This window comes from Dermacentor albipictus, chromosome 9 (genome assembly GCF_038994185.2).
Source record: "Dermacentor albipictus isolate Rhodes 1998 colony chromosome 9, USDA_Dalb.pri_finalv2, whole genome shotgun sequence".
In the NCBI taxonomy this organism is placed as follows: Eukaryota; Metazoa; Arthropoda; class Arachnida; order Ixodida; family Ixodidae; genus Dermacentor; species Dermacentor albipictus.
The window spans coordinates 103409092-103425194 of NC_091829.1; the positions used below are offsets into that span (position 1 = coordinate 103409092).

General features: G+C 50.1%; 1 protein-coding gene across 3 annotated transcripts in view; it reads left to right on the top strand.

The window, feature by feature from the left end:
• Nucleotides 1–16103, top strand: part of LOC135896810 (phospholipid-transporting ATPase ABCA3-like) — a 316329-nt gene that overhangs the window by 155093 nt on the left and 145133 nt on the right. For all 3 annotated transcript variants that reach the window (XM_070525178.1, XM_070525180.1, XM_070525179.1), the window contains one exon: nt 10576–11029. In XM_070525178.1, coding sequence (XP_070381279.1) covers nt 10576–11029 — 454 coding nt within the window. The remainder of the gene's footprint in view (nt 1–10575; nt 11030–16103) is intronic.

Consider the following 16103-nt stretch of genomic DNA (forward strand, 5'->3'; position numbering starts at 1 on the left):
GTTGCTTATCATTTGGGTAGTGGCTCTCGCAGTATAACAATCCTCTGGCGCAGTTGAAAGTCTAACATCTGGATAATGGCCGCTTTTTTCTATTGGCCCAGTGCAGACTAGGGCAGAAAGTTAGGTGAGGTGTTCGAACTAGAAATCATGCAGGCACAAGTGGGAGTCAGCTAGCACAAGATAGCGGTAATTACAGATCGCTCAGAGATGCCTTCATCCTGCAATGGTTATAAATTGACTGATGATGATGATGATGGATCGACTAGTGTACTGCACAACTCAGTGTGTCTCACCCGTTCAAACGTTTCTACAGAAGTCTCTTTATGCGCTTCGACTGTCGCACAACTCGGAGCATCCACATGAGCCACTTGGGTGCCTCATTGTTGCTTAACAGTGTCAACATGCTGTTTAGTTCCTCAGACATCCCCGCAACTCGTGGCTTAGCAAATTTCCTCGTGCCCAAGGGAACTGTAACAATGCAACTTTGCACTCTGGTGAACCCCAACCACAACAGAAACTATCGCATCCTCCCCACAGTCCATGCAACTGCCCCACGTATATGCCGACTAAAATTTACTTGTGTTCTACTTCCCTGGTTCCTCGATGTACGCAATACACTAGATGTCACGGATTTGTATCGTCCTTCTCTACGAGTATACCAGCTACTCTGTTAGTACTCGCATCAGTATTCACTTCAGTCTCGTGACTTTGGTCGAAGAACTCTGAAATGGGCTGTGAATAAAGTTTGATTTTCAGCTAGCGTAAAGCATGGTGGCATATACTCACGACTTCTCGTTTTTTTCACCCTTGAGAAGATGGTTGAGGGGGTCAGTATATATGACATAGCCCGGCACAAGTGACCTGAAGCTCACCAGCCTAAGAACACTTCGCAGCCTAGTTGCATTAGTTGGTACAGGCAATTCTCTGAGTTCGGCTAACTTTCAAATACTCGGTTTTCGTTACATTAGTTGGTACTGGCAGTTCTCTGAGTGCTGCTAACTTTCAAATACTCTGTTTTCGTGAATCGTGAGCAGAAATTCACGGTACTCGACCTCATTTTTTTCAAATTTACATCAGGACATACAGTGCCAATCGTGCCTTGGAGATGGCATACATAATGTAGTGTTGTCGCGTGGGCAAATCTTGGGCCAGAACAAGTAAATTGTCTAAATCAAGTTACCACGCTGCACTCACCTGGTGAAGTACGTTGACAATCATTTTTCGGCAAGCAGGTAGATAAATATTTAAACCAAATACCAAGTGCTTTGGTTTAAAGTATCCGTGTAGCGTGTTGAATACTGGCTTCTGCATACTCGGCTCAACCAGAGGAATGTAAAATTTATCAAGCGCCATGTCCAATCCAGTGAACAAGTTTATTCGATCTAGGCGATCCAACACATTACCAATTACTGGCAGCGCAAAGCGATCTCACACAGTTTCCATGTTCAAACGGCAGTAGTCCACCACCACTCTATATCTTTCATTATTCTTCTCGGCTAAAGATACTGAATTGTTGTACTTGGACTCTGTGTCGGATCAGTTCACAGGCCTTCAGTATCTACTGTTCTGCTCATCGAACTCAATTAGGGAGCCAACTCATTAGCGTACTTCCCGGCTTGCCTTAATGACCATAGCCGCTAAAGTCGTGTATCCGAGATGCTTGGTGTGCATTTGAAATCACTTTCGGTTTCATTTCGGCAACTCGCACAACTCTCTGTCTGTAATTTTATCACACGCAGCCCGAATCGCAGCGCCCGCACTCTAGGATAACAGAAGGAAAACTTCCCTAAACACGGCCTCCCAACCGTTGCCATTTTTGCCGCGCTGGCACTGCAGAATGCGAATTCAGCATCTCACTGTGATTGAACAATGACGCGATTGCATAGGCTTGTATTTAAAGCGTAAAACTGATTTTGATTTTCAACTATAGGAGGGCGGGATCTCCGTTTTATCGCTAGGATATGCAACTGTGAAGTACACTCGAAGCAAATTGCTCGAGGCTAGAAAGAAGCATCAGCATCGAAGTAGGGCAGGTGGATTAATAATGCCACCGCATGCAAGCACTTTCAACCTATACATTGCGTATACACTGCAATGTGCGCGGTGGGCACAGTGCGCAAGCAGGGAGGCTTGATACCGTGGATACCTATGCATGCTCAAAGACGTCAACGCCAGCAGCTCGTTCTACTTATGAAAGCACTCTGGCCGGCGAAAGTGTGATCTCCAGCTAATTTGAAGGCGTCAAAGCCAAGACAAAGAGGAGGCAGACTAACTACGGTGTACGACGGTCATGGAACCTGAATCACTTTGAATGTTCTACAAAGAACGTACTGCGAAATATGTTTCTCGAGAAATCTGAAGGAAAGAGGGTTATGGAGGCTGCCTCTATGCGTGAGCCGAAAAGGCGTCAGGTGCAGCATGAATTGGACGCCCTCCTGCAAGATAACTGGAATTTTTAATGCTATTATTAGAAATGCAACCAACGCGTCGAGCGGGCAACCCTCTCAGGAAATCTGCATGGGTCCGGCAGATGTCACTAATCCATTTCGGACATGTGATTTTTAATTGGCTATCCGTCAGGCATAGCGTGCGATATAGTGTGTTGCTTTACTTTCTGCAAACAAAATATTGCGACATGAAAATGTTATCTTTATGTGTTTTTTCTTGTAGAGTTTCTGTCTTTCTAATGCTCGGTGCACCTGACTATACAAATGCTAGCTCACTCGTCGTCGCTATTCTCAGAGGTAGACTTCTGCCGGTAAGGTTTTGCTAGATGGCATGCCGGGAGGAACGAAATTTTTTTACGCCTAGTAAAATCTAAGACGTTAAAACTGGAAATTGAGTATAGTGGCTCTAAAAAACCCAGTAGCCCTTTTCCCTGATTTCTAATGCAGTTTAGAATTTCCTAACTGACGCACCCACGTTTAGGGCAAGCGTTCCTAATCTGTAGTGAAGTAATCATTAGTCGGCACTGCCCGGACGTGGACTGCGCGTTTCATGACAGGGCACCTGACGATGACATCGTTACGAAGCGGCACTGGTGGAGAGCGAGCCATAAGAACAGGCTGAGCGCTATCTCGACTGCTCTTTCGGCCCGTCGCTGTACCTGTGTCATCTTTTCCAAGATATATCCGCTGAAAATTATGTCGAACAGGAGTTTGACCCGTTAGCCACCAACATGGTAAGCAGGAGACCGTGACGGTGGTAGAAAAAGGTCGATCAATTTGCTAGATCTTGCCATTCGTTGAAACATCCGCAAGGGCAATCAATCAGCTAGTCCATACCACATCAGAAGAGCGACCGAAGAGGTTTGATGCCTCTGAAACGCATATTGTTCTTAAAACGCGAGGTGCACTCGGCAATATAAGAGAAATTGATCCTTTTCCGGCGTCCTTAAGGCAGTTGCTTCTTAGAGGATGATTTTTGCACTTTCTTGGGAATTGTACTGCTCTAATTTCGAATTAGCAAGCCACGTTAGCGACGCACGCATACCGACACAGGTGCTCCTCATTAGAAAATTTTGTTGCATTCACAAAATTTATGTAGTTTACCGGAATGTTTGTCGTAACCAATACAGTCAATGGAACTAATGTCGAAATATGTTCTTGTGTTGCTGTATGTTTGTGCTGAAATGTTTTAAGGCTATTTAAGGCTATTTTTTAAGGCTGTTTTAAGGTGAAGACGACGACGCTCGAGCCATTGCTGCCGGTGCTAGTTTTCCGTAGTTTTTGGGCTTTTTGACCCGTTCAACCCTACTGGACCACCCAATTTTGGCTGGGATCGACGCCGGAAGTGAAGAGGACCACGAGGACCCCAAATTCAAACCGGTGGGTCCAATATTCTGGATTTTATCGGCATTTGAATTTGCCATGTGGCCGACCGGGTAGTAAGCCTAACAAAACCCAGAGCAATAGCGGGAATCCGCGGCCTCCCCGGCCTCGGCCCGAGGTAGAGAAGACCCGGAGCGATGTCCCAAGCAAGCAATCCCATTTACGACCGACCCTCAGTGACAGGCCCGACAAGAGTTTCAGCCGAATCGCAAGAAAACATGGAGGAAGACATCCAAGACACCACCGAGGCAGCTCCCGAGCAGCAGCTAGTCCGCGGTGGACCCGCGGCGGCAGGCAGCAACCAAGCCCTAGACAGCAGCACCCCATCGACACAAAGCTCAGAAGTAAGCAACAATGGCGGAACCGACACAGATTGGGAAATCGCCATGTCAAAAAGGCAGAAACGACGCCAACGCAGCGATAACAAGCAGCAAGTTTTGGCGGGAACGTCGGGGAATGAAAATTCCCCAGGCGCGGCGAAGGTCACAGATGGTGCGTCAACTGCGCCGGAGAAGAAGAGAGAGGGAGGAGGAGCGCCGAGGAGGAGACTGCCACTGCTCCCCAGAGATTACCTTAAGATAGTCCTTCGGCCGAGGGGACTAGCTGTTAAAAGCCTGCAGACGCACCAGGTGGCGCGAGCGGTGGTTGCTGCCACCAAGCAAGGATGTAAGGCGGAAGACCTCATCATCCGACTGCGCAACGGATCAAATATCATCATCATCAGCACCGACAACGAAGAGGCGGCCCAGACGATCAGGCGCATCACGCAGCTGAGCTTCGGGGGCAAGAACTGCGCCGTCAACGCCCACGTGGCGGCGCCGGAAGGCACGTTGCGCGGGGTCATCCACGGCGTGGACCAGGGGACCTCGCCGGAAGAACTCAAGACCAACCTCAGAGTCCGCACGCAAGGCGTGAAGGTCCTTGCAGCCAGAATGCTTGGGAGATCCAGCACGGCCGTCATCACCTTCGACGGACCCATCCTCCCGAAGCAGGTGCTGTACTACGGTGGGGAGATGTGGTGCTACCCGTATCGGCCAACGAGGCAGGTGTGCTACGCCTGCGGCCAACAGGGGCACCGAATGGACGTCTGCCCAAACCCGGAAACCAGGACCTGCAGGCAGTGCGGCTGCCAAAACCCGGAGGAGGTGCACCAGTGCACGCCCGAGTGCCTGCTATGCGGCGGCGACCACGCGGTGGGTACGAGAGACTGCAAACAACGCCTCAAGTCAGCGAGCGAGCTGCGATGGGGCACCCAGCAGCAGCTACGGCGCAGCAGAAGCCGAAGCCGAGGAAGAAGACCACGATGGTTCCGGGACGAGAGCCAGGGCCCGGGCCGGAGCGGATCGCGGAGCCGCAGCCGCGGCAGGAGCGGAAGCCGAAGCCGAAGCCGAAGCCGAGGGTCCGTCCGGGACGAGTCATACCCACCCCTGGGCAACACCGACAAGAAGCAGTTGCAGCAGAAACAGCAGCGAAAGAAGAGCGGCGAAGGAGTTAAGGTGAGCTGGGGAGACGGCCCTCCCAAATCGCTTTTTGCACCGCACTCGAACAACACACAAACAACACAAGACAGACAACTAATTGAAGAAATCAAAAGTCTCAGGCGCGAACTCGAGCAAAGTCGCGAGGAATCGAGACAATTAAAAAAACAGCTAAACGACTTAATCAGGGAAAAACAAGAAATGAGGGCAGGTTACACATCGACCAGCACACCTTCTCCGCCACCCCAGACCATGGAGCTGGCACAACAAAACAACGAGAAGAGGAACCCCATTGACGACCTCAGAAGTCTCATAATGAATCTACAGAGCCAGATGCAAAGTCAAATGCAACAGATGCAAAGCGAAATACAGCAAACACAACAAAAGTTTGCCCTACAAGAGCAGAGTTTCCGAAATTACGTAAAGAATCAGAATACGCAAAGAACCACCAACGACGCCAGAGACAGACTATACAACGAACGTAGGTTCGGCGCAGAAACCCCCAACGCAACCAACAATAATCAGACATGGCAGAACGGAAACAACAACACTTAGAAATCTGGCAATGGAACTGCAGGGGGTACAAGCGCAAGCAGGGCCTCCTACAGCAATTCATATACACCAGAGGAACCCCACCAGATGTAATCATGTTGCAAGAAACAAACAGCACCCCAACGCTCAGGGGCTACACATGTCAAGAGAGCGGCTGCACCGCGACCCTCATAAGCAAACAAATAGTAGCCATAGCACACAGAGAGATAGAGGATACCCAAATAGAGCACGTAATCACGGAGATAATTCCCAAAAAGAAAAGAAAAGCCAAGAGCACCTACATCGTAAATCTATATAGCCCACCCAGACAAACAAAGGGGAACTTTATTAGGCTCTTTGCGGAGGCGAAAAAGTTAGCCGGGCAGAATACTCTAATCCTTGCGGGCGACTTTAACGCCAAGAGTCCGAGATGGGGCTATACTAACGAGGACAAAAAGGGGCGCGGCATCTGCACGGCGGCAGAGAACGTTGGGTGCGAGCTGCTAACCGACGAGAACCAACCGACCAGGCAGGGGAATAGCGTCAGTCCAGACACGAGTCCCGATCTAACCTTTATCAGGGGCGCCAAAGAAGCGGAATGGGAAAACCTGCTCGAGAACCTTGGGAGCGACCATCACATAATAAGGATCAGCACGGTGGCGGACAACGTCCGGAGGAAGATTGGCACGGCTCGGCTGACGGACTGGGACGCCTTTAGAGCGCACTGCAAGCAGATCGAAGGCAGCATCGTTTCGGCGGAAGAGTGGAGCCAACAACTCAGGCGAATCCAAGACCTATACACGAAGGAAGTAGACAGGACGGAACAGACGCCGGAGGTGGACGAGCGGCTCCTCAGGCTATGGGAGGCGAGACGCGGGCTCACCAAGAGGTGGAAGCGTCAGAAACTCAACAGAAAGCTAAAAAAGAAAATTGCGGACATCACCAAGAAAACGGAGGAGTACGCGACGCAGCTGGCCAGACAGGGGTGGCAGCAATTTAGCAATTCGCTAAACGGCACCCTCAGTACGGCCAGAACGTGGCAGATCCTCAAGGCCCTCATGGACCCGAGCAAAAACAAATCCGAAGGCAGCAAGTCGATACAGAGGCTAGTCCACCAGTACGAAGGCACAGACGAACAACTCCTTGAGGAAGTCCGGGTCAAATGCTACGGCAAAGAGCAGGTCGAGAGCTACAAGGAAGAATACCGCGGCGAAGAAAACCCTACAACGGACCGACCCATTATGAGAGAAGAGGTCGTCGAGGCGATAAGATCGGCCACCAAGAACACGGCGGCGGGGGCGGACAAAATCCGGAACTCGCTAATCAGAAATATCGGCGACGAGGCCATCGACCAACTGACGGCCTACCTCAACAAGCTCTGGCAAGAAGGAAGAGTTCCGGCGGAGTGGAAACACGCCGTCGTTGTAATGATTCAGAAGCCAGGGAAGAAACTCCAAATAGAAAATCTCAGGCCGATATCCCTAACGTCGTGCCTGGGCAAGCTGTACGAGAAAGTGATCACGAAGAGGATCCAGTCGCACTTGGAAAACGAGCGATGCTACCCGGACAGCATGTACGGTTTCAGAGCCAACCTCTCAACGCAAGACGTGCTGCTCCAACTCAAGGAGGAAGTGCTCGAGACGATGCCGAAAACGGGCGAAAACGTCGTCATGGCCCTCGACATAAAGGGGGCCTTCGACAACGTGAGCCACGCGGCCATCATGGAGGGCATCAACAACACCAACTGCGGGAAGAGAGTGCACGATTACGTCAGGGACTTCCTGAGCAACAGAACGGCGACGGTGGGGCTGGGCGAGCTGAGAAGCAACGTCTTCCCCACGCCGTGCAAGGGAACACCCCAAGGATCTGTCATATCACCCGTCCTCTTCAACGTGGCAATGATTGGCCTGGCAAGAAAACTTAAGGAGATCCGAGGCATCCAGCACGCGATATACGCCGACGACGTCACAATCTGGGTCACCCAAGGATCCCTCGGAGAGAAGCAAGAAAAACTGCAGGAAGCGGCGACCTGCGTGGAAAACTACACCAGAGAAAGGGGACTGCGATGCTCCACGGAGAAGTCGGAGCTCCTCAGGGTCGGCAAGCACCCAACGCAAGCGACACTGGAGGTGACCCTCGAGGGACACAACATCCCGGAGAAGAACATGGTTAGGATCCTGGGCATGTGGCTACAAGGCAGCCGGAAGTGCAGCCACACCATTAGCCTGCTGAGCAAGGCGGCGGAACAGGTGGGCCGCATGATCAATAGGGTGTCCCAAAAGAGATACGGAATGAAAGAAGAAGACACTCTGAAGCTAGTCAACAGCCTAATTGTCAGCCGAGTCACGTACTCCCTGCCGTACCACGTGACGACCAAGGCAGAAAGAGAGCAAGCAGACACCATCCTCAGGAAGGCGTACAAGACGGCTCTGTGTCTACCGAGAAACACGTCGAACGAGAAGTTGCTCCAGCTGGGCATCAGCAACACCTTCAGCGAGCTCGCCGAGGCTCTGCTGGGTACGCAAACCGCGAGACTCAGAGGCAACCCTACGGGACGAGCGCTCCTGAGGAGGTTGGGTCGGGATACGAGCGGACTGGCAGACAGATACGCGGACGTACCGGACCACCTCAGAAAAACCATTAATGTGGGATCACTGCCAAAAAATATGGATCCCAACTTACACGAAAACAGGCGAAAAGCTAGGGCCGAATATGTTGAGAGAACGCTAGCCCAGCTAGACAATACAGTATACACGGACGCCGCCGTATATCCACACGGAAGAGAACGCGTAGCCGCGACGGTAGTGGTTAATAGGGAAGGAAACCCGATCACGTATGCCACAGCAAAGGTCGCTGGCACAGCGGAGGCCGAGGAGATTGCCGTAGCGCTGGCGGCAGCGGAAGGTTATAGAACAGGCCGATCTCTCAACATACTGACGGACTCAAAAGAGGTGTGCAGAAACTACACGAGAGGCAGAATCAGCAAAACTGCCCTCAGAATACTCAGCGGAGCCACCTCCGCCGAGAAGGAAAAGCCCCGACACAAACTAATCTGGATCCCGGGTCACGTAGGCATAGTGGGGAACGAAAGGGCAGACTGCCTAGCTCGAGGTGAAGCGTTCCGAGCTGGGTGGTCGAATGCCCCGGAGACCCACCTGCAGGCTTGCGAGGGGGGATACGCAGAGACCCTGAACTTACATAGAGGAACTAGAATTAGATATCCGCCACCACACAAAGACCTCTCAAAGGAGGAAGCGACCAGCTGGCGCAGAATACAGACAAATTCCTTCCCCAACTTACACGTGCTCAATAAGATGTTTCCAACACAATACAGGGCCACCTGCCCTTGGTGCGGTGCCAAACCTACACTTTACCACATCACCTGGGAGTGCGAACGCAACAAAGCATTCCACAAACACGAACACCCGAGTGCGGAGCAATGGGAGAGTCGGCTCACCAGCAGCGAGCTCACGGCCCAAGGGGCCCTAGTGCAGCACGCGAGCGATGCAGCGCGACTCAGTGGAGCCCTGGAATAGGGGCCCACCCTTGCTGAAGAGAAGTCTCCAGTCGCCAGCGCCAAGAAGATGAAGACGACGGAGACTTCATAACCGCGAAACTCTCGAAAGACTCAAAAGTTTTCCCTCCCTCCCTCCCTCCTAAGGCTATAATGCTCTTATCTGAAATTCTTCAAATTGCTTTACTTGTACCTTTGGTTTGGGATTTATTTCAAGCCAATTTAACACCAGGAAGCACACCGTGTCATTTTTGATATGCTACAGTTGTAGCTGCAAAACGCTTACTTAGGGGCTGTAAACCAAATGGCGAGCCCATACTAGTGTTTTTATATGCAGTACACAGACTTTAGACACAAATAGACCAGTAAATAAATTACGAATTAAGTATTTACTGTACTATTCGATTTTTACTAAGTTATCATGTCAGTCTTCTTTGTACCAATGTACTCTCCGTTGCAAAATATGCTTGGCAAAAAGCTGTTTTCATTTTGATTTATGTGGAATGGTGATCAGGATTTGTGAGGTTAATCCACTCAATTTCAAGTTTTATTGCTTCACAAAATGCTTGCAAGTTTTTACAAAAACGATATACAATAGGAGCTTCCATAGTGAATTAATGTATTGGTTTCACTTGAATTGGTTCGAATGACCCTATTCGTTTTATACTATTTAACTGCGATCGCACTACCAGTATGTATATCTATTTAATAAAGTTTCACCGTAATAGGACGTACGTTTAGCGTACACTACCGTGCATTATCTCGTCTAAGCCTTTTTCGTGTTGTACTATCCCATTGATTTACGTAGGCCGGTAATCCTTCCCCCGGAGTATGTCTTTCATATACTTGATCGCGGTAATAAAGTCGCTGTCCAGGCTGCTTCATTTTCTAAGTCTTACCTGCCACGCGCATCGAAAGAGTCGAACTACCGACCGCATCAGCTGCAACTACTCTAAACCCTCACGCGTTCTTGAATGTGTTAGCTGACGCTGTACAGCAGAGAAATGAACATTGTTTTATACTTTAGGTTGTACATGTGGGCGTCTGCGCATAAATGGCATTCTTTTTACATCATACCTAATACTGCAAAAGCTGGAACTGTGCAATGTTTGACAGATTGTCTCGTACAAACCACTCCCCTCTGTCGTATTAATTATCCTTACGGTACTTGAAATAAATGTATCAATCAAATCAATGAGTGAATACCGCTTCCACCTCGCAGGAAAAGACATCGAAGGTGTCTGCAAACCAATCACGAAACGGCGCACAATGGCCAGATCGTTCGGTGCCCTCTTCAGAAAGCGGCTTTTGAGCCTCTTGCGGAGCTGGGATCTCCTCGTAGCGTTTGGCCTTGTGCCACTCTTATTGCTGGTGTTGTTCACGTGGAGTTCGGGACATGGGCAAGCAAGCCGCCAGTTGGTGCAGAACCATAGCCAAGGTGGGACCGCCGACCTCGCAGTAAATATGGGCGTCCATTTTCCGGGATCCACCGTGCTGGTTGGTGAGTCACCGGCCACCGACGTAAGTCGAAACCTGCGAGCACTCGTGGAATCACAAGGCGGCCGCGTGCTCACCACCACAAAAGACGTGCGGAAGGAGCTCCAGGAAATCATCGAGCAAGACTTCTCAGGTTACATGAAGGAGTACGCCATGATCGTGGAATTCAAAGAGAATGTGTGAGTATATTGACCCGATTTATGCCGTCGAATGCGGTTACAGTACTTTTTTTTTCGAAGAAGTCGTCCCTAAGGCACAGTAAGAAAAGACTAGGAAAAAACAAAATTACAAATCTCAATGCGATCTTGCGTGACGCACGAAGCCTAAAAGAGCTGTACAGGGCTGCGTCTTGTACCGAGACAGGTGGCGTCGTTCTCGACGCAGCCTTCCCACTTGCGGTGCTGTATTTGCTACTAGGTTTCGTCGCGTCATGCTTATTACTGCGGAAAAGGGGAAATAATGGCGAATCCATGTAACGAACATTGTTTGAAGCGCAGGAAGGACTAATCTTTATTCCGGTTTGAAAACAAGTTCTTTGACTCGAGCTAGTCGGTATGGATATACACAGCGAGAACAAAAACGAACGCACATGTTTACAAAGGACGAGCTAACAAGGGCACAGGGAACATGCACAAGAAAAGACCGTGCCAGCGCTCACCAACAACTCGTCTTTTATTCAGGAAACTTTTTTTATATGCAAAACCGCACGCTTGACAGACGAGACGCTTCAAATCGCAGCGTTGTATACCTTACGCGTTCGTCACCTGTGTGCGAGAAACATTGATATATGTTCCAGTCGTGTTAGGGAAGCTTGACTTCGTATATGTTGCCATCCTGCTTTTTGAAATACGGCGTGAGGCTAGGAAAGTGTAATAATAATAATATTTGCGGTTTTACGTGCCAAAACCACTCTCTGATTATGAGGCACGCCGTAGTGGAGGACTCCGGAAATTTCGACCACCTGGGGTTCTTTAACGTGCACCTAAATCTAAGCACACGGGTGTTTTCGCATTTCGCCCCCATCGAAATGCGGCCGCCGTGGCCGGGATTCGATCCCGCGACCTCGTGCTCAGCAGCCCAACCCCATAGCCACTGAGCAACCACGGCGGGTAAAGGAAAGTGTATTTTTTTTTTAAACCGAAAAGGTGATAGATAGAAGCGCGCGCACAGACCTCGTTACACTATGTGACATCAAAATAGCAGCTCTGGAACATTCGTGACGATTTTGGAGGATTCCATTTATTTTTTTTATTGATCATTCTTAGTTTCTGTGCTGTAGGTCATTGCAGAAATAAATGGTTATGTATGTGCAAATGTTTTCAAAAGATACATCACTCACGATAGATCGATGTCACCTAAGCATCTCTCATGAGTTGTGAATGCAAAAGGAATAATGTCGACTTCAACGCCGCTGAGTGGTCCTTGGAGCTGTGCACAGCTGGTCTTCCACGTGGGAAAGCGAGTACGTTGAGGCACTTGGCCAACACCTCCTAGATATTACGAGGCCGGTGAACTTAACGTTACACCACCTTGCCCAACTTCCATAGCATGTAATCGGGACGCTCCTGAGTAAGACGCGGTGATTTTGACGTCACCACTTTCGAGATGCCGGGGTTGGCATAGAAACTTTGGTCCAAGTAGCATGATGTCCTAAAGCGATTGCGTAGGACCACGTTTCGCCGAGTGGGTAAATCAGATCGGCTTTTGAGCCGGTCAGAAGCCGTAGGTTCGAAACTCCCTACCGCCGTTTTTGCTTCAGAAGTTATTTGACTTTTTATATATCTATATCTTCATGGACATTCCCGAGGCGCAGTTAGAACGCAGGCGAGAGCTTGCTCGCATAGCAAACGCTTCCGAGAGCGAGGCTGACGTGGCGTTGCGGGGATGTCCTCTCCTTTCACGCAACACCTGGCCCGCCAACGCGCAGCATGTCTGCCGTTTCCGCACCCACTCTGCTTCGTCGAGGCGCGCACATGGAGTCGCACCGTATCCAGTGAGAATTTAGGTGCCGTTTCACTGCTGCAGACGCCGGCATTTCGGTTCAGTGGAACATTTGATGGTTTCGCATCAAAAAACATGTTTCAGGGCAGTACTAAACCTGTTAGTGTTGGATATAGCAGCGTCCAAAGTGAGATGGTCGTCACCAGCTCTGGGAATACGCGATGGGCTACGGTGCTGGCAGCGTAGTTCAGGAGTAAGAAGTGTTCAGATTGAAGCTCGCAGCCTGGTGAGCATGGCAATGAAAGGGTAGGGTAGAAGAACTTGCCGGGAAGGCGTAGTGCTGCTCCAAAAACCAGCTCGGCAGGCGTACAGCGCCGATACTGCTTCAGTGTAGCCCGAAGACTCAGCATAACCAGTGACATTGATGTGCACCAGTGAGCGGGGTCAGGCTGCCCTCTGAGTGAGGTCTTGATGTAGCGGTAAAAACGTTCAACAAGACCATTGGCGATGGGGTGATATGCCCTTGTGCGTATGCCTAGGAGAGCCAGGAGGTTATCGAATAGTGTCGATTCAAACTGGCTTCCTCGATCGGTTGTAGTTGTTGGTACGCTGTATCGCGAAATTCAATGCGTTTGCGGTGCTTTCAGTACGGACGTCAGGCAGAAGGAAAGCTGGCTATTGGGTAAGGCGATCTGTGGAGGTTAGGACGTAGATGTTCCCGTCTGAGGGCGTCCACGGCCCCACAATGTCAATGCGTACCTTGTAGAATCGTTTAGGTGGTGGAGTAAACGAGCCGAAAGCTGCCTTTGAGTGTTGACGAACCTTCGATTGTGGGTAAAAATGACAACCACTCGCCCAGGCACACACATCCTTGGTGATGCCCCTCGAGACAAAACGTTTTGCCACCAGATGTTGCGTGGCTCGGATTCCAGGGTGGGATATTTTATGAAGGGATTCGAAAACGTTACCCGGTAATTGAGTGTAAAGACTGGACGGGGGTTGCACGTGGAGATATAACAAAGAATAGGGACGGCACAAGGTGGAACGTGGACGTTGCACATATGTAAGGTGCCAGGTTTTCCAAGAAGCGAAGTTACTTCTTTGTTGTGTTGTTGCTGGGCCGGAAGTGCGGAGAGGTCGATCTAACCGGGTTGTTGTCTGCAGTGATGAAGAGGCACAGCGCGAGCGCGTGTCCGCTGTGGCATTGTTCTTTCCGTGCACGTGACATATATCCATCGTGAACTCCGCGATGTAGGCGAGGTGGCGTGTTTCCCGTGGGGAAAGCCTAAACCGTGGCGAAAGTAAAGGGTTTGTGGTTTGTCGTAATGTGGAGGTCTCGGCCCTCCATGAAGTGTTTGAAGTGACGTACACCCATGTACACTCCGAGGAGCTCTCTCGCGAACGCGCCATAGCAAGTGTCCGTGGGTGAGAGCTTCTGCGAAAAGAATGCAAGGGGTTGCTAGGCATTATCTGCGAATTGTTGAAGCACCGCTTCCAGTGGAGCATAGGACGAATCACTCATGCGGCAAAGTTGGGCTCCTGGTCTCGGATGGAAGAGAAGGGTTGCCTGAGACAGACTAACCTTGATGGTATCGTAACCGTTAAGTGCGTCTGGGAACCGAGTGAGTTGAGTTTGCGATTTGTAGCCCTGGAGTATGTCCGTTAGGGTCAGGAGAAAAGCGGCGCAGTGAGGGAAGGAGCGGTTGTAGAAATTCACGTGCTCGATAAACCCGCGCAGGTTGACCATGGAAGATGGCTGAACAAAATCTTGTATGGCCTTGATTTTAATAGCAAGGGACGGATGCCATCCTTGTCGACACGGTGACCGATGAAGTCCATCTCGAGGGCGTCGAATTCGCATTTCGCTTTATTGGTGATAAGGCCGTATTCGGCTAGCCGTTTAAAGAGTTGGTCCAGGTGTTGAATGTGTTGTTCTGTGTCACGACTAAAGCAAGCAAACGGTCAATGTACGCGAAACAGAAAGACAGTCCTCTTGTCACTGTGTCGATGCATCGTTGAAAAAAATGTGGCACAGTGGATGCATGTGAACGTTCCACGAGTGAAGTCACGGGACTTGATGCGTCCTTGACGGAGTACGCAAGGTGGGAGAGCTGAGGCACCGACAAACTGCTAGCAGTCGCCAGAACCATGGTTCTGATGCATCGTCCGCATGGTTCAACAATTCTCGAAGCAAATATTGATCGAATGTGGTTACCTTGTGTCCTAGGAGCTGTTGAAAACAGCACAGGAGCTGTGAAGGTTTGCGATCCCATAGCTCTTCAGATCGAAGAAGCTGCTGCAGCCGTCGCTGTTCCGACTCTTTTGCGTTTGATGAGGTCTAAGAATGTTGAAAGGGTCTGTCGCCGGAAGTAGAAAGATCAAGTCTCGAAACCCGGTGGCAATCACGGGTGGCAGCGAGGATAGGGGATGGTTAAATTTTTGACTCTGGCACGTGACTGGTGCAATGACGAACTGGCTGTTTACTTGAGCGATCCAAAATTGGGGGTCCTCTGGACAGTATTGCGGTAACTTCTGCGCAAGAGCAGCCACGTCGCGCTCTGGTGCAGGGGTTGTTGGATGATTGTGATCCGTGACGGTGGTTTCACGCTGATCATTGGAAGCGTTGCGCTTGTCGTCTGCCATGTCCCGTGTCGGTGAGTACATATCTTGTGGCTTGCAATTCAGTGATGGCGATGAGCCACAATAAACAGTATATTTTTACTGAGCAGAAAGCCCTTGCTTACGGATATTCCTCAATGGATCAATCTCCCCTGGGCCTCAAGCGTGCCGCGCGTGATCTGAGCAACGCGCCCGCTTGGCTTCGTAGACAATGGCCTGTCCCTAGCTAGCCGCCGTTCCTCTCGTCTTCCTCGACGTCGATGCTGATGCAGATTCTACTATTTTTCTTTCGTCCCATGTCACCATGTTTCTCCTCTTTTTTTATATATCGACTCGTGATTTATTACAACCTGCTCTGTTTTGTAGAGCTTTCCGATAAGACAAACATCTCCTCTACACCCAGCGCACGTTATTCTATCTTCGTCTAATTTACCGAAGGCGTTGTGGCGCCAATCACACTTTTACATTAGTACATTTGTAGTGGCGAAACTCACATCACTTCATGGAATACATTTACGCTGCCCTCAACTGTTTCACAAGAGTTCAGTGTCCTTGCGCACTCTCAAACGCTAGACAGAAGTTGTTATACTCGCGGACAACTTACTGTGGCTATGAAGGGAAGGCTACGGAGGGAAAGTGCGCAAAAATGAGAGCGCTTCTAAGAGTCCTGCACCCTAATTTACGTTAGTTTAG